Genomic DNA, 23,437 nt, shown 5'->3' with positions numbered 1-23,437 from the left:
TCCTCAGCCTCACCTCCAGACTCGCGCGGGTGAACCGGGTAGACCTAGGTGGGAGCAGGCGTTCCGCCAAGTATCGAGGTCCTAAACCGTTTAGGGCCTTATAAGTAAGCATTAAAACTTTGAAGTCGATGCGGAAACGGATGGGCAGCCAATGCAATGCGGCCAGCGCTGGAGAAATGTGTTGGTATTTTCTCACTCCGGTAAGGAGTCTGGCCGCTGCATTCTGCACCACCTGAAGTTTCCGCATCAGCCTCAAAGGCAGCCCCACGTAGAGCGCGTTACAGTGGTCTAATCTTGAGATTACGAGCGCATGCACCAAGGTAGTGAGTGCCCCCGTGTCGAGATAGGGCCGCAGCCGGGCAATCCGCCAAAGATGGAAAAAGGCGGTACGGACTACCGACGCCACCTGTGTTTCCATGGTGAGCGTCGGGTCCAGATGTATGCCCAAACTGCGGACCCCACTCTTCGCGGCCAGAGTTGCCCCCCCAAATGTGAGAGAGTCCCCCAAGCCGCTAACCACGGGGCCACCCACCCTCAGAACTTCCGTCTTGTCCGGGTTCAGCCTCAGCCCATTCTCCTGCATCCATTGCAGTACAGCCTCCAGGCAACGCTGAAGGGACAGGACAGCATCACCTGTATCAGGTGAAAAGGAAATGTAGAGCTGGGTGTCATCAGCATATTGGTGACACGAAGCCCCACATCCCCGGATGACCCCACCCAGCGGCCTCATATAGATGTTAAACAGCATTGGGGAGATAATCGACCCCTGTGGAACCCCACAATTGAGACTCCACGGGGCCGAGACACTCTCCCCAAGCTGGACTCTCTGGGGACGGTCCTCCAAGAAGGAACGGAGCCAGGCAAGAGCCGAGCCACCAATTCCCAACTCGGAGAGCCTCCCCAGGAGGATACCGTGGTCGACGGTATCAAAGGCCGCTGAGATGTCGAGGAGGACCAACAGAGACACTTTTCCCCTGTCGGCCTCCCTCAACAGGTCATCATACAGGGCGACCAATGCCGTCTCTGTACCGTGGCGCGGCCTGAAGCCCGACTGGAATGGATCCAAGGCATCTGTTTCATCCAAGTATGCCTGAAGCTGGTCGGCCACCACCCTCTCCACCACTTTGCTCATGAAAGAAACATTGGCGACGGGCCTATAATTGCCAATTTTGTCCGCCGCCAAACTAGGTTTCTTTCTTATGGGCCTAATGAGTGTCTCCTTGAGGGCAGAGGGAAACCTGCCCTCAAGGAAAGACCCATTTATTATTACAGTGGCCCATTCAGTTGTTATCGGCCTGGCTGCTTTGATTAGCCAGGCCGGGCAAGGGTCCAAGGAGGAGGTGGTGGCACGACAGCGGTCAAGCACCTTGGCCACAGTATCAGGGATGACAGGCTGAAAGGAGTCAAAGGTCACCGGGCAAGACGGAGCGCTGGACATCTCTGCTCGACTCACTGTATTCAAAAACGGAGAGAGGTCCCGGCGGATGGCCTCCACTTTAGCTTTAAAAAAGGCTGCAAACTGGTCAGGCGAAAAACTAGGGGGAGGCCTATCACCCGAACCAGTTCCGGATAGGTCGCGCACTATACGGAAAAGCTCCGCCTGCTGATTTGATGCTTCGCTTATCCAGTTAGCGAAGAATGATCGACATGCAGCCTTTACCTTAGTTAGGTAAAGGTTAGTTGCGACCCTGACAGCTATCCAATTAAAATCCGTCGGGTTCTTCCTCCACCTACGCTCTAGCCTTCTCCTATATCGCTTCATCGCTCGAAGCTCCTGGTTGAACCAGGGCGCCGGGCGAGTTCGGCGGCGGAGAGGGCGCTTAGGCGCGATCATGTCTACGGCCCTGGCGGCAGCAGTGGACCAGCTGTCAACCAGAGCCTCAACAGGGGCGCTGGCCAGGTCAGCCGTAACCCCTCTCATAGCATCCTGGAATCCGGCCGGATCCAGTAGCCTTCGAGGGCGGACCATAGAAATAGATCCCTGCTCCCCGCGAGGGGGAAGTGCCACTGAGAGGTTACATTTTATTAGGTGGTGATCTGACCATGACAAGGGGACCGACACGAGGTCAGTCACCATCAGATCACACTCGTTCCACGTAGTGGTAAAGACCAGGTCTAACGTATGGCCTCCCACGTGGGTGGGGCCGATAACATGTTGGGACATGTTCAAGGAAGCCATGGTTTCCAGGAACTCAAGAGCTGGCCCAGTGGTCTCTGCCCCCGCATGCACATTGAAGTCACCCAAGACCAAAAGCCTCGGGGACCCCAATAATGCCGCGGAGACAAAGTCGGCCAGCTCCGGCAGGGAAATGGCTGGATCACGGGGAGCGCGGTAACCCAGCAAAATCCCAATGCCATCCCTAGCCCCAATCGACACGTGGAGTGCCTCTAGGCCTGGCTTTACCACCGAGGAACGCCTAGTAACCTCTAAGATGGATTTGTAAACAATGGCTACTCCCCCTCCCCGCCCCTCCAGTCTACCCTGGTGCTGGACAGCATAACCGGGCGGGCAGATGAGAGCCAGGGGAGGGGCACCCTCCCCACTAATCCACGTCTCGGTTATGCATGCCAGGTCTGCATCCTCCTCCAGGATAAGATCATAGATCAACTGGGGTTTATTGGATACAGACCTGGCATTCAGCAGCACCAGATTTAGAGTGGAGGGCTGACTGAGCTGGCCACCTCGATACTGAGGGTTGGTCACAGTCTCAGAACAATGAACAGCAGCCAAACATCTGTTCACCGTTCTTCTGACACAGGTAGGGACTGTGCCAACGCCATATCTCCCTCTACCCGTAATCACCGGAATGTTCCTGGGCCCCTCGCCAGGCGGACAAGCCTTCCACTCCATTTCCAAGGGGGGAAGAGGGAAAAAGGGAGGGAAAAAGGCAAAAAAGAAAAATAAAAAATAAAAATAAGAAAACAAAAAAACAAAACCCTAAATTAATAAAACACACAAACTTAAACACAAAATTACTAAATTGCAAATACAATATTATTAAAAGAAGAACAATCCAAAGTTATAAGACCCTAGTGTATAAAATAGATAATTTAAACAATTTAAACAATCCATGTGATTGTGATGTTGTTTTTTAAAAAAATAATTAATTGCACTTTAAAACCACTCAGTAATCAGACTTGTACAATACAGTAAAATGTGAAGTACAAACAGAAGATAGCACATAATAAAACCAAGGTAAAATGAAAAATAAAAACATTGCAACCAAAGTAAAACCAGCTGTTCAACAGAAGCAGTATAAGACAATAAACAGTACAAAGCAAGATAAGAGCAAGGTCTAGATACTGATGAAATGTTTAAGACAATCAGTGCACAACCCAACACACAGTGCAGAATCTGGTCCTCAAGGAAATCCCTTTGCTGCTACCTTTCAGGATTGCACTAGAATTTATACAGAGTAATCTAATCAGAGTGAGAGGGGCCATACCTTGTATTTCCACTTTGCTTCTGTTTTGGTCTTATTCTGCTCACGGATTTCAAACTTTTCCACTTCATTTTGCTTTTCAACAGGTTCTTTAGCAGGAGCACTCAAAGCATTCTTGGCAGCCTAATTCAAATAAATGAATAAATGAATGTATGTGTGTACAAATCCCACAAATAAACTGATTACCCATACACAGGGGCAATATAACATCTCTCTCTTTCTCACTAGTTGCCATACATCAATTTAGTCAGAGTGAATTTTCACTTTATTAAGATAGGACTGCAATGTATTTATTTTGACAAAGGTAACTGAAGTATCAAGTGTTAAGTTTAGAAGAAACAGAGAATTATTTCTCTTTATTATGAGCTGAATGCCAAGACTCGGGTAGCATTGAAAATAAGTCCGCCTGCCTATCTCAAACTGCATAATATATAAAGGTATCTCACACTTGCCAAATCTTCTTATCAGTTGCATGGGGCCTGTGTTTCTACATATATGATACTTTAGGAATACACTGTCTTTTGGAGAAGTCCACTACAAATTGAACTTTTCACCAATATCCAGAATTTGAGTGAAGTGAGTTTAATTATTCTTAGTTAAGAAACTGAAATCTTGCCCAAATCGTATATTGATAAGTTACCTGTAAATGGTTAAAAAAAACCGTACAACAACCCAATCCCACAGTCAGTGAAAACAGCAGTATTTTTCAAGGGTATAGCCATATTAGTCTGCTGCAGCAAATCAACAAAATGTCTTGTGGCACCTCAAGGAATAATAGCTTTATTATAGCATGAGTTATGGACTGTTCATGGACTGTTGCCCACTTTATTATAGCGATAGCTGAGCAAACAAATCTTTATACACCAGTGTGTGTAGGAGGCAAATGCTGAGGAATAGGCATACAAAACATAAAAAATGGTGATTGTTTTAATAATAGTTTAACAAGCAAACACTGAAAAGTGACAAAGACACTTCCTCAAGTTTAAATATGTGAATAAATATCAGCCTATTCAGGGTAGTACTCTCTGTAGCTCATCAGGTGGGACACATTCCAGTCCATCCGCTTGGTGAATGAACAGATTTTTGGGAGCAACAGATGTTGGGGGCATAAGGCATCACATGGCATTAAGGCATTGGGGGTCAGTGGCCCATCTCTGCTATTCTTTCTAAGATATGAAGGTTCTTCAGCCCGTAACTAGTCTTTATCAACAGCCAGAACGTCTCTGCTCACCTTGCCTTTCTTTGGTGTTTCAATCTTTGTTAGGGCCTCCTTCGTGTGAGCCTCAAGAAGATCTAAGTTAGGAATGGCAGGTGGAGGAGCTTCTTTTGCTTTCTTGTTTTTCTTCTTCCCTTCTCCTTTGACTTTGGGCGTCTTGGGAGGTTTGGGGGGTTTAGGTGGCTTGGGTGGTTTTGGTGGCTTGGGAGGTTTAGCTAGTTTGGAGGGTTTGGGTGTTTTCGTTGCTTTTGGGGTCTTTTTCTTAGAGACTTTTTCAACCGGTGGTGGCGGCGGTGGCGGCGGTGGAGGAGGAGGAGGAGGTGGCGATGGTGGTGGAGGTGGTGGTGGAGGTGTCCGTGGTGCAGGTGATGGTATTTCTTCTTTCTCCACTGGGCTGATCTGCTCAACATTCACATTGGCAGCCACTTCAGGTTTGCTGACTTTCAAAGCATTCTAGAAGAGAAAAACAAGAGGAATGTGTATTTAGGGCCCGCTTTCAAAAATGGATATTCCACCTCTGTTCAGCATAGCTGTATACTGTATAAGAAAGCCACAATGGGTGTTTCTAAAGACACTTTTTTGCATGTTTTTAGAAATGAAGACCAAAAGGGGATCTGGAATTGCGGTGGCGCCCAGTTTTCATGGTTAGAAGAGCAAGTGGCTGACACTCCGCCACTCCTTCCTTCTTTGGTTCAGTAATGAGACAGTGTAGAAAGGAGAGAACACTTAAGAGCATGTGAAAACTTTATATTGTGATCTAGTCTCTGATGCTGAGAGGGTTTTTCTAGATTGCTGATACAAAGGGGCACAGACTATGGAACCTGAATGGTAAGAACAGTGCAGTTCCTGAAATGTAAGAACTAGCTGCTTCAATTGAAAGGCTATTAAAAACCACACATTCAGTCCAAATTAATCTCCCATGTCCCCATTGAGTTGGTGATGGTCAAAAGCTCTCCTCCCGCTCCAAATATGAAGACTTCAGCTGACCTGATCTGACTAGTTTCTACTAGAAGGTACAGTAGGATAGTTCAAGAAGGACTGATCTAGGGAGAGTTAATTTATCACATGATATTATGACTCCAGGAGGCAGCAGAATACAGGAGGGCCTGGCATGCTCTGGTCCATGGGGTCACGAAGAGTCGGACACGACTTAACAACTAAACAACAACAACAATTATGACTTTGGCATGCCACTGAACTATGGCTCTATCCGTTTGACAGGTCTTTCAGAAAAGTATGCCCACTGCTGAAAAGCCTGTTGTATAAAATAGAAAGGAATTTAATGAAATGTTACATATTTTGCTACCAAGCATCATTCTGGCACCATGTACTTATTTCTTTGCATACTCTATACAATTTTCATAGATGTCAAAGGACAAACAGAAAGGGGTGGCCCAGCATCATGTAGAAACTATGCAGAACTTTATTATATAGTCACATGCTTTCATAATTCAGGAATGCCATCTGTGTAAGGAAAACGATTGCCACCTAATTATAATTATTAATGTAAAAATTACTCTTTGCTTGGCTCGTTTTCTTGTTCTTGCTTTTACATTTTCAAAAATCCTAGAAGTCTCTGACATTCCTTTGTTTTTGCTAAAACAATAGGAAATAAAAAAAGGAAATGAAGCAATGCTTCATTTAAAATGCAAATCAGTTTTAAGAGAGTGCAGTTCAAATTAATTTGCATGCAAGGAACAAAACTGAATTATGTTTTTCTCCAGGTAAAAGGAACAGTAAAAGATGTACATTAAAAATGAACAGTGTGTGACTAATTAAATTGAAATTATTTTTTATATATGTTGCCATTAGACAAATGCAAAGAAAATTAGGCTTTCCATGACTGCTCCTCACTTTGGTCATATATTACCTTCAATAGCAGAGTGCCAGGTGTTACTGCGTTTATACTGGCTTGTAGGCTTTCCATGGGAATCTGCACGACCACTGGAGGATTTGGCACACCTTTCTTCTTATCCACCAGGGCTGTTCTTATGTGCTTATAAAATTCATTAAATCTGATTTTTCTACTTTCTGGGAACTTTCCAATTTAGTACATAATCCTAACTATCCAGGATGTCTGTGGGCTGGTTGGGCTGATTTAAGGCTAGCTTGAGGCACTGCTGAATCAACCTCTCACACACACACCCCAGTTTAGGAATGTTAGAAATTACTCCTGATTATCCCAGCTTATTGTTGTGTTGGAATTAGTGACTATGAGACTGGAGTAAAAGCAGTTTGGATCTCACATACTTCAGCTCCTCCTCTACTCTTCCCTTTCTCTGCCTTTTGGGGGCGGGGGTTCACTCGATCTCATTGGGCAGAGGCATAGTGGCAGTAGATGTGAGATCAGTCAGCACAAGGAGCTTGTGCCGGCATAAAGGCGGCTACTGTATATCAGCACAAGTATGGTAACTTTGGCCCATTCCAAACCCAATGGCACTGTTAGTGGATCGCCTTGTTAGTGGCATATTAAATGCCACTGATTTCATGGCGACAAAGGCTGCAATCCCACACAAACCTTCCCATTGAACTCAATCCAGATTCATGCCTGCATCCTCCCTACAAAATCTGTTGCCCAACAACTAGCCAAATGAAGACCAAATTCAACACTTTAAGTCAATTTAAGATATGTTTGCAATATAGTGAGTTCAATATGTAAATAAGAGATCAATGGTGGAAAATTTTAAGGCCTTCTACTGTATGTGCACTTGATTCTGCTTGGCGACACAGTTCTTAGATTTAAAATCACAGAAAAATATTAACTTCATATGGAGAAGGATTCATAACTCTAACATAAGCAAGCCCACCTTCTTCTGCTCTAGTTTCTCTGTGTGCTGTATTTTCCAGGAACAAGGATGTTCCTGGATATACAAAGAACATATGATTTGAGTTGGTATCAGGTAGAGATGGGGCCAAATCAGAAAAGTGGGATTCATTTTGATTTGTGATTCATCAAGGTTGATGAATCACAAATTATAAATTTATTTTTTTCTGATGAATCAACAAATCATCAATTCATTATTTTTATTTTAAAGCCCTATAAAATGGCCTCCAAGCACCTAGAGATACAAAATTCACAGGACAGCTTCCCCTGACTCTCTTCTACAATTGTGTCTTGCAAGTTTGGTGAAGTTTAGATTTTGGACATTCAAATTATATATTCACAAGGAGGGCTCCCCCAGAAAAGTCCCCCGTAGGCACCTGGAGGCACCAAAATTATAAAGAAGCTTATACTCACTGTCCTCTATGGTCTATCAAAGTTTGGTGACGATTGGGTTTCAGACATACAGGTTATACATCCACAAAACAGGTTCTCCCAGTAAAGTGTCTTCTGGTAGCTGGCTTAGGAATACCCAATATTCATCAAACTTGGAGAGATTGTAGATGAGAGTCAGTAGAAGGTTCTCAGTAATTTTGGTGTCTCTTGGTCCCTGGGAGGAACTTTCCTGAGAAGAGTTTCTTTATGGGTGTAAAACTTGGTTATCCAAAACCCAATTTCATCAAATTGGTAGGGACTGTAGAGGAGATTAAGAGGAAGTTTCCTGCAATCTTGGTGCCTATAGATGCTGGAGTGGGGGTGGGGTGGGTGCATCTTACAGCCAAGCAAATTGACAAAATCGCTAAAAATTAATTCCTTCGTATTCATCACGGGCATTGATTCATATGAATACAAATTGACAAATTAGATAATTTATCAATTTTTTTCCAAAGTAATCAAATTTGATGATTCATTTCTTAATTTGTACCCAGCTTTAGTGCCAACCAATTCAGCCCTTGGACATATGGAGAGTTATTTTTAGCACTCAGTGGAGAGATGCAAGGAAAAGGTATTTATTTAAAATAAAATACCAAGAATACCAACCTCACTTAATCTTATTTCTTTGGCAAGGTCCTTAATGAGCTGTGCTGGTTTAAAATTCTCTGGCAGTTCATCTTCATGGTCCACTAAAGCCTTGAATAGAAGAAAACCAAATAAAAAGGGCTTAATAGTATGTTGACCAACCTCATGAGGTCATAGTCTTCACATAAGGCACCATGAATATTACTGAGCTCTTCAGTTCAAAGGAGCAACAAACACTGTGGGTTCCATCCATGAACAAAATGGTCTCTTCCATTCACAAGAACGCCCTTTCAGTGAATGTGAATGGGACTGATTCACCAGAGTCTTCCACAACAGAGAACAGGAGTTATTTTTTCCCAATTTCCCCATCCCATCTCACTTTAGCCCGTTTGCTACCTCTCATAGTTTTCTGTAAGGTCTCAAATCCTTCCATTCAAGGGACCTACTCTTTGAATGATTAAATCATACCCATCTGTTATTCATTCTTATCTAGAGCAATGGAAATGTTCTCCTTGTCATAATCTAGATTTTGACTGTGTTATCACCAAAGCAACACTTTGGCATGAAATGAGAGTGGCATACGAAAGGACCACTCTCTCTCAAAAAAAGTCTATATGTTTCTTTTTTAACACATCATACATTATGTTTTTTTTCCTCTTTCAATATATAAATCAGGATGCACACACACAAAAATCTATGTCACTGGAAATTTGAGGAATGAATAATTCACCCTACCTCTTTCTAGGGCTATTGTTTTTGCCTTTTATCTGTTATACAAAATCGAGAGTGCAGAAAGATTTTATCTGCTATACAAATCTAGAGTGCAGAAAGAGCCTTACCTGCTTTTTAGTCCAAGACCGGAAAGCACCATTTAAAATTTTGGCTCCCTGGACTAAATGGGAAGGAGGCTGCTTTCCAGCCTTGTGCAATCCTAAGCAAATAAAAGAAGACAGCAACATTGCATGAAAGCCATTTTCAAAACAAAGGAAGAAAACACTTCTCTTTATGAAGAAGAAATAGGAATAGAGGTGGGCAGCCTATTGTTTGTATGTTTGTTTGTTTGTTTGTTTAAAATATCGTTATTCCACCTTTCTCCTTAAAAAGAACCTAAGGTGACCTAAAAACTGATTTGGTAGGGACAGTTTCTAGAGTCACCAATCTCTAGTTCCAAGTTTTGGAATCTACGTAGAAACTAAATTTGATGTTTACAAATGGATCATCTGCTCATTTATTCTGAAGCCTGACAAAAAAATTCCACTTTTGGTGACAAAATTCAAATCCAACGAATTCTTTGCAAATCTTGCTGTTTCAATTCCAGATCTGTAGGGTGGTTCCCCTGTTGTGAGCATGGGAATACATTTGTGCATGAAAGCTACTTTCTCTCTTGAAAAACATGGGACCGTCAAATGTTTGGACAGAGGCAACTTTTGTGGGTAGCCTCCTTCTCCTGGAAGGCTGCTTCCATATGGTTTTCTGCAAAATCTGATCCCATCAACATCCCATGTTATAGCGCAAAAGCTCCCGAGAAGCACTGAAGATTGTAATGGACTTGATACAAGTTTTAAAAAGGACACAAAATAAAAATTAAATGAATCCACAGTGTTCTGCATTCTTTCTGACTAGATGGGACACCCATGTGCAGCTTTTCCACTGTACTTTTTGTTTTTCTGAGGTGGAATGTATATTTAATTTTATAGCCACCAAAACAGATCCTGAATATGATTATTCTTAGTGAATTTTAAAGGGCAGCTGATATGACTGTGTTTACTATATAGTAACTGCCTCTAAAACACTATAGGTCATGTGAAAATGCTGTGGTCTGCATTAACTGTCAATAATAGAAGCTTTGGATATAATTTTAGCAACGCATTGATATACTTTTCACTTATAAGTAAGATTTGAACACACAAGACAGGTCTAACATGTTTTACCATTACATTTACACACTGCTCAAAAAAGAGTCGAAACAACATGTACAGCACAAAGTCTACAACTCAATGTTCAAGTATTAAGGCATTGGTTGACTTGTAAATCTAAACACAGCAGATAACTGGCATTCTGTTTTACTTATTTATTTAAATTAAATGTGGGCTAAGATACACCATATATGTTTACATTTATACAAAAGAAAGCAGCATTCTGAAACCTGTAATGTATACAAAGACTGAGTAGCATTTGGCACAGCCTGCCCATCCTATGCCTTTGTATCCTCTCATAATAGGGACGTTAAACTTTCTAAGGTATTTCAACCCACCCCCTTTGTGTGTGTGTGTGTGTGTGTGTGTGTGTGTGTGTGTGTGTGTGTGTGTGAGAGAGAGAGAGAGAGAGAGAGAGGGAGGGAGGGAGGGAGGGATTTAAATGTGAAGATTTCTCTAGAAAGGCACTGGCCTCCAGTTAAAATGAATGGGGAAAGTACTGAATATCCCCATTGTGGGTGAGGAATAGGTAAGGCATTCTTCATAGAAATTGTGAGTGAAAGACATAGATAAACCTGCCTGCCTACAAAACCCCACTCAAGGAGAATTTGTGGAGAATTTTGGTTTGTCATTAATGAGCTACTGACTGGAGCAAGCCTCTCCTACCAGTCCTCCTTGCTTCCTCCTACAAGTAGAAGTGGCTGAAGTAACCATCTACATATAAGAGCAGGAAAGATCAGACCTTAAGTTGTGAATCTTCTTAACAGGCCCAGAGCTAATTTCAAATCCTAGCTTCAAACTACAGCCTGTTAGATGAGTGATAAACCATGGTCCAGATCCAGCATCAAATTTTTTCTTTCCTGTAAGAAAGTTTTTGGATGCTGTAGCCACTCTCTTTGTAGGACCATCCAGGACAAACATACTGGCTGGACTCCTTTAGTGTTCAAATGATGTAACCTGCTGAAGTTAACTGATGCTAATTAACAATGAGCTGGGGCCCATCTCAGTTTCACAGTCAAGCATATGAACACAATGTGACCCAGCATCGTGTCAATTAGCCACAATTAGCCATGAGAGATTACACAAATATTATGCCAACACCAATAGGATTGTGGTCATTTCTCATTACTGACAAGCAGTAATTCCCAGTAGTTCTGGTCTACTGCTTTCTGTTAAAAAATAAAAGCTGATTCACCCTTCTATGTTGATATAGCTGTCAAGAGTTACAAATCCTGACTTATTTATTTATTTACTTAAATCCCAGACTACTGCATTTCAAAATATAAAGAATCAAACAAGGGTTAAAAAAGAGATCTTCAAAAGTATGCAACCAAAATCAGAACAGGGATGTTTACTCAATCAATTAGGAAATAACATTTAATAAGAAGTGGATATGTAAGGGAAAGAAGGAAGATTAGGCAGGCCAAGGAGACAAGGGCCAGTATCCTTTTGGAGCGAAAAGAGTGTACTGCACAGACTTCTTTGATTTGCCTTAGTACATGCGAAGATTGTACTTGCTCAACCCCCCTGAGAGCACAGCTGCTGAGACAATGGATCCTGGCATGCATGAAGTGAAAGGGATAGGGATCAATGTCTGTAGGAGACTGAGGCTAAAATGAAGACCACCAGCCGGGAAACTCGGGAAGAAATGGGAGTATCTCCATTAACCTGGAGAAAGTAAATTCTCCAGGACGTGAACCACGGAGCTTTCTTCTGAGCATGTTAAGTAGCTTAAGGAATGTTCATCACTTAGATGAGTAATTTAAATAGTACAAGATTTACCAATTAGAATTCATGCTTAACATGCTGCATGTGTTGTCTCTGGAATATAACGACCCCCTTTGATTCAGACCTCCTTTGATCTGAAGTGTGATTCTTAACATTGCAGTCATTATAAATGCCTTCCCACTGGTAACCTATTATTCTTCAAAAAATTTCATATTTATACATTTAATGGTATTATTTCTAAAAAGTTTTTTTTCATGCTGATTTATTTGAATCCCAGTACCTCATTAATGCAGTGCTTTTTTGCAAACTCTTTAAGAACATTATTTAAAAAGTGACTGTGACTGGTAAATTAAGTATTAACAGAACATAATGTTAGGATAAAGTATTTTACAGAGAGGAAACACACTTTTATTTACCTTTAAATGACTCTAGCAGGTGCCTTCCCGTGTACCAACAAGCCGTTTCAAAGTTTGGAAACTGGGTTAAGCTGACAATTTTTAATCGCCTTTCAACTTCATATGCTCTATGATACATGGGAAAAGTGTTTCAGTTCAACAGATCACAAGCAGCTTGGCAAACCCAATAAATAAATTCTTGTCCCCTCTTTGCCTCATTGCCTCATTGTTATGTGGCTTTGACTTCCAGCTGCTTCTTATTAAGCCAATTGTCATAATTTGTCAACTGCTAGAAAAGTGACTAGAGTAATTTGGAACAAAAGAACATTTCACATACTTTGAAGTAAAATACAATGTCAATTGACCACATATTCAAGAGCAGCCTTATTAAGTACAAAATAGACAAATTGTATAAACGTTCAACCAAATTATGAATGCCTAAATTAATCATTCAAACTAGCCTCACTGAATCCATGAAATTCATTTTAAATGCTGACTTTCCAAGTTCTCATAGATTCAGTGAGTCTACTTTAGCTGGACCAGCAAGTACAAAAAAAGTCACATTCCTAACATACATGTAAAGTGCTATCATTTATGTATGTGTGTATGTATGCATGCATACATGTATCATACATACAGGCATACTTCTCTGTTCAGAAATAATGTCCAGTGGGATTTGCTTTTAGTAACAGCACATAGTGTGTCAACCGAAAAGCACACATTCTTTGATGCCAAATATGAACATTTCAGCAGTTATTCATAGGACTAAGAATAGTGCTTATGGATAAATATATGAAAATTTCTGAACCGAGCCTACTACAGCCTTTTTATGATTGGGGTAAGAATGTTCCTTGACAATTTGGGCTGAAGCACTTCCCTTTTCAATTCATAGCTGACCCATGTAAGATGAAGGCATGGACAGTTTTGTTGTTCATCTCATTATCAACAACTTAAATTTTGTTTCAGCAGAAAAAGTATAGTTCAAATTTCGCAGCCCATATTATAGTCATGTGACAATGGAAAACCAAGGAGGAAATATTAATTCAGCTAATGTTTTCAAACAATAAATGTTTTCAAACCTCATTTGATAGGATCAAGATTAAGATACAGGGCACAAGCATGAGTGGAAACAGAACTTCCTTCACCTTTCTAGCTAATGACAGACTTCTGGCCCCATACTTCCTATGTTCTACACTGGGAGGAGGGGGGAAGGGAACCCACTTCCACCAGCCTTGCTTAAATCTACATTCATTCCCACATCTAATCAAATTATGGTATGGTTTGTTGTTGTTTAGTTGTTTAGTCATGTCCGAATCTTCGTGACCCCAAGGACCAGAGCATGCCAAGCCCTCCTGTCTTCCACTGCCTCCCGGAGTTGGGTCAGATTCACGTTGGTAGCTTCGGTGACACTGTCCAACCATCTCGTCCTCTATCGTCCCCTTCTCCTCCATGGTATGGTTAATTATTATCAAATAAAAACATGTAGAAACAGCATACCTCATCTGCATTTCAACACTTAGGCTATGTAGGAAGTGACCTGCAAAGGCTAGGCAGTCAACAGGTGTTAAAGTTGCATAAATCCACCCTGCAATAGAGAGGGAGAAACATTGCACTCTTTAAAAACTGGATTGTAACTACTGGCCTCTTAAATGTCCTCAGATACTATTGCAACTATTTTTCCTTTCAAGAGGCACAAGAACTCTAAAAGACATTTGAAGGCCTTTAATACTCCACCTCAATTATTACATCAGAAATCCTTCCTCCTTTCATGAAAGACCAAGTGTGGCATTTCAATTTCACACTTAAAATGTGAGCTATTCCAAAATTTGCAGCGGTGACAATTAAGGAGGTACTAAGTTTCAGAGGGTGACGTGGCGTGCATCAGACAGGCAATAGATGCCTGGGAGTGGGGGTGACTTAGCCAGTGCTCTCATCACTCAGTTCCTTGCTTTTTGGAAAGGCGATGTCTTCCAATCTTTAGTGGAAGAAAGACCCTTGAGAGTACAGGAATGGGAAAGCAGCAGGTGGTGGAAAGAGACTAAGTATCTCCCACCATTGGTCCACCAGTGCAAATCATTCTTCCCCTCCACCTTGTCTCTTCTCCTCTCAGTGGTTCATTAGTGACTTAAGATGTATCTGTACTACACAATTACATGTCTTTGATACCTTTTTAATTGCCATAGTTCCATTCTAAGGAATCTTGGACTTAAGAGTCTGGTGAGGGAGATAGTTCAAAGGAGTCTCCTAGCACAGGATTCTAAGTACCTCACCAATCAACAGATCTCAGGACTTTTCAGGATGAACCCATGACTGATCAAACCAACATAACCGTGCAGATACATCTTTCCTTTCTCAGATGCAAGCTGGCTACAGAGCAAACACCCAGGGATGTGAAGGGGGATTTTAAGCTCTCATGTCTCCCTCATAATACTTGCTTCCGCCCTTTGTAAAATAAATTGCAAAAGTTAAATAGGTACAATTTTATGTTACCTGTTGCTTTTTTTTTCTTTCATGGACTAAACAAACAAGTCAAGTCTGCATGCTGCCATTCCAGAAAAAAAAAATGTAGAAGGCTACAAGCCTGTAATTCTGTAAAATGCCACTGCATTATTTAAGTCGACAAGTCCCCTCACATGCAATTTCTACTTCTAGATTTCAAACCGACTAGTATTTTCAGTACAGATGCCCCAATTTTAATTATGACAACATCCTCACCTGAGGGGATAAAAAGTGTTTGTCCTTGTTTAACTGTGCATTTGTAACATTTATCCACTTGGTCAGCAAAAAACATCTCACTGTGATTCGCTGCTGACTGCCAGCGTTCGTAGAGGGAAATGTTTGCAGAGGTTGGCTTGATCAGATAAAATATTTTTTCTCCCTGTAATAGAGAACATGCTTAGTTAATCTCATTCATCTAGCTTTTAACTGGGGCTAACAAGTGGATTTAATCTTGTATGTTCAAACCACATTCCTTACCTCTCCTTCCTCCCCTATTTTATAAATTATTTACCTTACACAGAAAGGTCATACATTATTTCTTTGCACAAGATAAATTATTTACCAAAATGCTGAGCGCATCGCATGTCAAAACATATTGTCAGCTTTTTGCAGACCCTTTGCGTGTATTTTCTTTTCACTATTTCAACCTCTCATCTTAGAGCAGGGCTGACACAGGAATTGAAACCCACTTTGGGAAAATTGGCATTATAACATATGTTATGAAACACAAAAGAATAATGTCTTACTTTCAGGACATGATACCAGGCGGAAGCTCCACCAGAGTCTATGTGGAAATCTGTGTAGCTGTCCTTCACACAGATCAGGCAGTATTTGGTCACTTTGGGCTTTGCCAGTAAAGCATCATCAGGCCAATGATTTTCCACCCAAGAGAGTTTTTTCACTATATCAGGAGATTCTACAAAACTGGACATTCTGTTAGAGAAACAAAATAAAAAAAATAAACATCTAGATCAGACGACAGCACTGTGTCAGAACTTGTCCTAGTCAACACGCTATTCGTGGCACCATGGCCAGTTCCCTGAGACAGCATAGCCTTGTAAAATTATGTGTCATGAGCCTTGAAAGCATTTCACAAGCCTCAAAATGGTTAGGATGCAATAGGACATTTTCAGGGTTGACCATGACTTCCTCTATCTCTGATGGCAGAGGTAGGACTCTCTGTAGTTTTTGTATAGCCAAGAGTTCATCATCCCTCCATTCCAGGAAGTCCTGCTGCTTCCTAGTTTTGGGAAGTCCTGGGAAAATCTGGAACCAATGAACTCTAGAGTGCAGATTTTTAAGCTCAATGGCTCATAAACTGTTGGGCTTTGAATAGGCAGACAGGATCACTATCCTCCTGACATCTTTAGCTGGGTTTTTCGAAGCCAGCACATATGGGGAATAACAGCAGGATTCAAAACCACCAAGATCAAAATGTGGGCATTTAAAAGATTATGTATACAATTATTTAAGTAGCAAGTCAGAATAAGCAGGGATCCTAAAAATAGCACTTAAAGCCTAACACCACATCTATACTCGGTAGGCCTGTACTCACTTAGTCAGTGACTACTTTTGTTTCTAATTTTTATTGCTTTTTTTAAAAACAGATGCTTGTAAACTGTGGTGTGCATATAATGTGTAACTTTAGATCTGTAGTTTTAGGTATCTCTAATTGGTGATTTTAAAAGTGTGTTTTGATGTGAATTCTTATATACTATTTGAGTCTCATGAAGAAGGGCAAGATATAACAATAAGAATAACTGATATTTTTTCAATAAAGCTTCTCTCTCTCTTACTCTGTTCACACCCGACATATCTGATCCTTCTTATTAATTGTGCTTTTTGCCCCATCTGTCATTATATTTTGGCTCTTACTGCTTTTTTGTGGCTGCTCCCAGATTTGGCCGGTAACACGGGGGGGGAGGTCTTTTAAAATCAGATTTCTAGTTTTTAAATATTTTTTAAAAATATTCATATATGATGGTTCTAGCCTTTAATTGGTTTTCTTTAAATTAACAGTTGAATTGTGGGATGGATGGATGGATGGATGGATGGATGGATGGATGGATGGATGGATGGATGGATGGATGGATGGATGGATGGATGGATGGATGGATGGATGGATGGATGGATGGATGGATGGATGGATGGATGGATGGATGGAGCGAGCAAGAGAGTGAGCAAAGCCACCCCACATTGCAAAACTTTGTTACAAGCCCTACTGTTTAATCAAATCTGAGGAAAAAAATTATTTTAGGGTGCAAATCTATGCCTATCCATGAGTAAGTCTCAGGCATTACTTCAAAGTAGTTCATGGGAATGTAAGTGCAACTAATTTTTTAAAAACCAATCAGTCCAACAATTTATAACCAAAAATTACAATTATTTTTACCAAACTGTGTTACCAAATAAAAGCAGAAGCAAGCAAACAGCACTGTCAATCTTCTGAGTGGTTATTTATTCAAAGATCTGGAAATCTGGCAGTTTACTAAAACAAATATAGATTTACTTTCATTTCTTAAATACCTGGTTAGTAAGAGCTTAAGCCTAAAATGCACCCTTACATAGGTGCATTTATCTTACATGTCAAGGCAGCGCTTTAGGTTCTGTTGATGTGTCATGTTCTTTATCGAAAAATACTATATTTGTCAGTGGATTATTAAATCAGTAGTATATCAGAATAGTTTCAATAATCCCCATGAATAAAATGCCTCCCATCATTATTGTTTCTGGAGTAGAGAAAAGACTGTAAAATGCCTATTGAAAAATACCTATAATCAGAGAGCTTTTGAGCTTTCACGCACAAGGAAGAGGGTTACATTATTAAACAATAAATACAGCCTAGAGGGCTATAGATACTGTGAAAGAAATGATCTTGCAATTATCCTCCAGCTTTTCTGTAATCTGCATTAATTATCGCTCCTTTCTCCCACCAATAAGATGGAATTCTCTTCTAAAACAGCTATTGTTTATTTTATTTGTCCCAGAGCTCATCACTTTCTCTGTTTATAAAAGAGCATTCTCCTGCCTCATAATAATCTCTCTTTTTGTCTATGTAGATTACCCAGAAATCCTACAAGAAAAAAAGAGGTTTAAATTACAGGGTTCAGCAAATCATAAATTCATCACTCCTCCATAAGTGCTGCTCACAGAACAAAATTTCAGCAACAGAAATGCAGAGTTTGTATAATTTTCCTGGAAATGCTTTTGTAGTCTGTAGAGTAAAACCAGAAACCATTGATTCTGTTATCATGTAGGGCACCGACAGATTGCTATCTTTCTTAGGAATCAGATGCTAAATATGGTGGAGGAAAGCTGGCTGCTCACCATCCTTGCAGTGAATGGGCAGGCCCACAGTCCCGTGTTACCTTGTATCTGAAAATTCCAAATTGGTGACATTAAGGACTCTTTTCCTGTTAGTGCTGTAATAGTAATCGACAAATTCCTTTAGCTTCATCTTGCAATCTTTCTGTTTGGTGACATCAGTGACATCCACGCTCCTTTCTGGTCCTGAAGAAGAAAGAAATGAAGATCAACTCAATGAAAATAGGAGCTCCTTGCACATCTTCTTTCTACCTGAAACTGGTTTCCCTTAAAACAAGGTGAACAGGGACCAAGAATTTTGTTTTTGAATGTGGAAAGATATTCCTTTCTCTCACTATCCCATATAATTTGACAGTGGTAGATTGCAAGGCCCTGGAAGCTGCTTGCCTAACCGTTATGCTGTGCTGTTTTATTATACAGTGCGTAAGGTGGAAATGGTTCCCTTTTCTCATGGTGCTGTGCATATGCCTGTTGAGAACACATTCAGTATGGCCACTTTCCATATCTACAGAAGAATGTGAGCCCTTAAAGACCTTCCCAGGACCCAAAAGTACAACAGTTGCCAATGTGTTTCAGGACTGAAGTGATAGCGGTGGAGATGGCTTTTGAATTGCCTGGGACATCAATATTTGTACTTCTTCCTTTCTATATGCCTGCGGAATCAATCACACAAGATCTGCTAGAGAGGCCTTCTTTGATGTCACTCTGTTGGAGGCAACATCCTCTGGAAGAGAAACCTGCCAACCATGACATCCTAGCTGTGGAATGCAATTGACACAGAAGTCCAGCTGGTTGCCCACCCCTGGATTCATTTGGCTGCCAAACTAACATGTGGCTCTTTATGTCATGGGACTTCTCTAAACAGCCACTTTCTGTTATTTATTTATTTATTTATTTATTTACTTATTTACTTTTTGAAAACCACTAGTGGAATTTCCTGGATGACAGCTGCCACCGTGGTACACAACAAAGGCGTAGCAGATGGGACATATCCTGGAAATGGCTGTAAACTGTGTGGTTGGTCTACCACAATGGCAGTTGTCATCCAGAAGTTTCCAGTAGTGGTTTTCAAAAATAAATATCTTCAGTTCTCCAGGCAAGAATGTGACTAAATACGGCCTACTTTAGTGAAAAATGGAACTCACAAAACAACCACATTGTATAAACACAGAACAAGGTGACCTTGGGTGAGACAGCTGTGAATGGTGGAAAAAAAATCAGAATTCCAGAGTGGAGGGAACATTAAACCCCATGATCCTACCAGCTACGTATGGGCTTCCGAACAACAGGGTATGCTCCAAAATAGCTAAATTTGTTCCTTGATTTATCAGATACCAAAATGTAATACATTCCTCCTGCATACAACTGCAAAACACACAGAGAGCCACCAGGGAAAGGGACTATAGAACACCATCATAGTCAGAGAGTTCAAGTGTTCCCCTTTTTTTTTTCTTTGCTGGCCATCCCAGAAACTCAGTGGCCCTCTTAGCTGAGGATTTTGAAAACTATAGGCCCAACAAGTCTCTTTCCAAATCTTTGCTGACCCACCAGATCTCCCACTTAACTTTGCTCTCAATGAGAGCAGTTCTTGGGCGTAGCTGGATGATTTCAGCTGCAAGGTAAAGACAGAGTCAGCAGATGCTGAGGAGTCCTGGGGTCATGCAATCACATTTGCTAAGGACAGCAGAGAGCCAAGCTAAAAGGACATTCCTGCTGGGGACTTCTGCCAGGTTATTTTAGAGTCTGGGAACAATTATTGATGCCATTTTAATACACTGCTGTATACGGAGCTCATTTCGATCAACATTTGATACACATTCCCATTTTAGGGGACTAGTCAATTCCAAACTGACAGTACTTTTTTTTCCTAAAAAGCTGGAATTTAGCAGCTGAGGTTAGTAATTACTACAGCAGAATGAACTGGTCATACTGAGTGATGGAGAGCTGCAAAAACCAGCTCCCATGAAAGGAACAGTTGCCAACACCTAGTTCAAATGAAGTTTATATATTTATTTATATGGTGTTCTCCCAGAACTGGTACTTATGGTGGCTCACAATAAGCTTTAAATTATGTCCACTTCAAAAGAGACCCAAAAGTATAATGCTAAAACACACCAAAACAAATTATAATATTAAAGCACTATTGAAATAAAAGCAAATTTAAAACACCAGAGCACAGAGTTCTGACTCCTGTCCTCGGGAGACTGGAAAAATGTTAGGAAGAAAAACTTCAAGAACACGGCCAGACAGCCCGAAAAACCTACAACCATCAGATCCCAACCATGAAAGCTTTCGAGAATATAAATTTAAAATACATTGACAAAAAGAGACAGCACTTGTCAGAGGCTGCACAAAATGTACAGCAGTCCTTTGCAGTGGTCCCCAACTCTTTTGACTCTGCAGACCAATCTGGGGGGCAGGGTCCATGTGCAGGGGGTGGGTCACCCCCATGCTCGTGCGCATGTGTGACGGGGCAGGGGTGCTCATGGCCGTGCATAGACTCACACCCATGCGTGAAGGGGCTGTGGGACGCATTGGGGGAGTCCATGTGGGGGGTGAGGTGGGAGATCTGTTTCCGCAGCCCGATCCGGTTGAGGCCATGGAATGGCACTGGGCCACAGACCAGGGGTTGGGGACCCCTGTTTAAAGGCCCCATGCTCAACATCCAGTCAGTTGCTAAAAGGCCATCTGAGTAAAAAAGTCTTTGCCTGACAACAGAAGGACATGAGAGAAGGGGCCACCCTACTCTCCTTCTCCAGGGATGCCACAGCCTGTGGGGATCCAATGAGCAGATGATATCTGCACCTCAAGGGAACCCTCAACACATAGTTCCCCACTACTACGTCATAACCCAACATATCTAGAAGAGACATGGTTGCAATAGGCTGACAAAATTTCTTCAAAGGGCTGCTTAGGTGGTCAGATGGATGGATGGATGGATGGATGGATGGATGGATGGATGGATGGATGGATGGATGGATGGATGGATGGATGGATGGATGGATGGATGGATGGATGGATGGATGGATGGATGGATGACTGACTGACTGACTGACTGACTGATTGCATTTCTGCCCCAGCTTTTCTCCAATGAGGTTTCTCCTCCACTTCATCTTCACAAGATTACTAGTGTGCTTTAGGCTCACTTGGCCAGTCCCAGTCTACCTCCCTTATTGCCACACCACACAGGCTTTGCGGGCATGCTTCTTATTCCAGTAGAAACAAAAAAACCCCAAAAAAACCAAATACATACCAACATAGTTTTCAACATCGCTAACATAGAACGTTGGTGCAGGTACAGATAAACCCAAGCCATCCTTCTTTGGAACAAGAATAGGCTCTGTGAATCCATTTTCTTCCATGTACTCCACGGTCAGTTGGCTGCCAGTCACTTTTACCACCACGTCTTCAGCACTAAAGGTCAAAAACAAATTTGTTTTCTCATTACAAACTGATTTCATGCCAAAGTCAGTCTGTGCCCTTTCAATTGAGGAAATGGCAAGTACTGTCCTCTGTATTAAGACACCATTGACATGTGATACTTTGTAACCCTTGCTTTATTTAATCAGGTCAGAGGATCATAAAGAACTTCAAAACAATGTATTTAATTTCTGCTACATGCAGATTAATAGCCGACTTGTACTAATGTCACCAGAGTTCACCATATCCTGTTTTGGAATACATGTTTCTACAGCTCATATTGCTTTGGTGCCTTATAACTCAATCACCATCTCTCTGAAGAATTCTTACCCAATTCAGAATCTGAACCGAGCTTCTAAGTTCTGGGACAGCTATTTCCCAGGCTGCCTGAGCACCCACTAGGGCTGTCAGTTGCCCTACAAACTACATGCTCCATGGGTCTCTGCACTTAGGATGCTGTCATCAACATGTTCTTCAACATCCCAGGAATAAGAGACCACAAGGCATATGGTCTGCAAGGTGCTTGAAAAATCAACTAATCAAGTACCCTTGAAATTAGGTACCCAGGGTCTCTGGCAAAGGAACAGAGCAGTTTGCAGTCTTCTCAATGGTGGCCTTATAAAGACACTGCTCGTTTACTGCCATGGCTGCTGCTGGCCCCCATCATTGAAATTTCAGGTGAACTGGCAGTGGGGTGTGGATTTGTGGCTGGCAGGGGGCTCATGCAAGAAAACATTCCATTCACATTGTCTCCCCAGTGGCTGCACAACCAGAAGTTCTCAATTCTGAATATTGTAAAGAGAAACAACAAAAACAAAGAGCCGTCTTCTGATTTTTATGAAATAGCACTTCCGTAAGTTCCATCCCATTCCAAAATGAGCAGAGTGCACTATTACTGAGATCACCACCTAGGGGATACCAGAGCTTAATTAAGGCAATTTATTCAAAGTCTAGGAAAATGCTGATTGTGGTGGACAATCTGCCCCTACCCTTTTCAGCACATATAACTATCTAGTGTGTCCATAGCAAAGATCTATTGTTGGCCACATTTAAGATTCATTGAAATCAATGCGATAAATCAAATGACATAAATTGTCCATTGATTTCAGTAAAATGTAGGTGCCATTTCTCTGGATTACACCACTGGAAAGCAAGTATCAGGAAATTGAATTGTGTTTTGTATAACAGAGTACAGTGTTGATGAAACTTACAATTTCCTAAGCTTTATATCTTTTTAAAAAGTGAAACAGAAATGCACCCTCTACTCACCTCTTACAATAGTCAGCATTTAGCTTTTGTTGTTTATTCAATGCTTTCTTAATTTTTATTAAGCCAAACTGAGTTTCTACTTCATTAGAATTTACCCATTGATTTAGAAAGAGAAGCTAATTGTTTCACAACATAAGCAATTCTTAAACATTAACACTGATTACTGCACAGAGTACAAGGTTAACAAATCCTGTGCATTATTTTTGTAACGAATTAGGCCATGTTTGTAAGCTTGTTTTTAAAAGCACTTCTTTAAATGATACCCAGGCAGCCATTCACATGTACCGTATTTTTCCGTTTATAAGACGACCTAAAGTCTAAGATGACACTCCCCCCTTTTCTAATCCCAAATTTGAAAAAGCAGAGATCAAATAGCTCCCTTTTTG

General features: G+C 41.3%; 1 protein-coding gene across 1 annotated transcript in view; it reads right to left on the bottom strand.

Moving 5' to 3' along the window:
- The window catches only part of PHF2 (PHD finger protein 2), a 138,975-nt gene that overhangs the window by 22,560 nt on the left and 92,978 nt on the right, over positions 1-23,437 (bottom strand). The window contains exons 4-13 of the mRNA XM_020803613.3: positions 21,616-21,776; positions 18,407-18,548; positions 15,785-15,971; positions 15,255-15,417; positions 14,037-14,124; positions 12,561-12,667; positions 9,340-9,431; positions 8,522-8,611; positions 4,675-5,112; positions 3,447-3,566 (exon numbers count right to left, since the gene is read on the bottom strand). Coding sequence (XP_020659272.2) covers positions 3,447-3,566; positions 4,675-5,112; positions 8,522-8,611; positions 9,340-9,431; positions 12,561-12,667; positions 14,037-14,124; positions 15,255-15,417; positions 15,785-15,971; positions 18,407-18,548; positions 21,616-21,776 — 1,588 coding nt within the window. The remainder of the gene's footprint in view (positions 1-3,446; positions 3,567-4,674; positions 5,113-8,521; positions 8,612-9,339; positions 9,432-12,560; positions 12,668-14,036; positions 14,125-15,254; positions 15,418-15,784; positions 15,972-18,406; positions 18,549-21,615; positions 21,777-23,437) is intronic.

The sequence above is a fragment of the Pogona vitticeps genome, chromosome 2 (assembly GCF_051106095.1).
Source record: "Pogona vitticeps strain Pit_001003342236 chromosome 2, PviZW2.1, whole genome shotgun sequence".
NCBI lineage: Eukaryota > Metazoa > Chordata > Lepidosauria > Squamata > Agamidae > Pogona > Pogona vitticeps.
The sequence above is the reverse complement of the archived record's forward strand: the minus strand, read 5'-3'. Positions and strand labels throughout refer to the sequence as shown.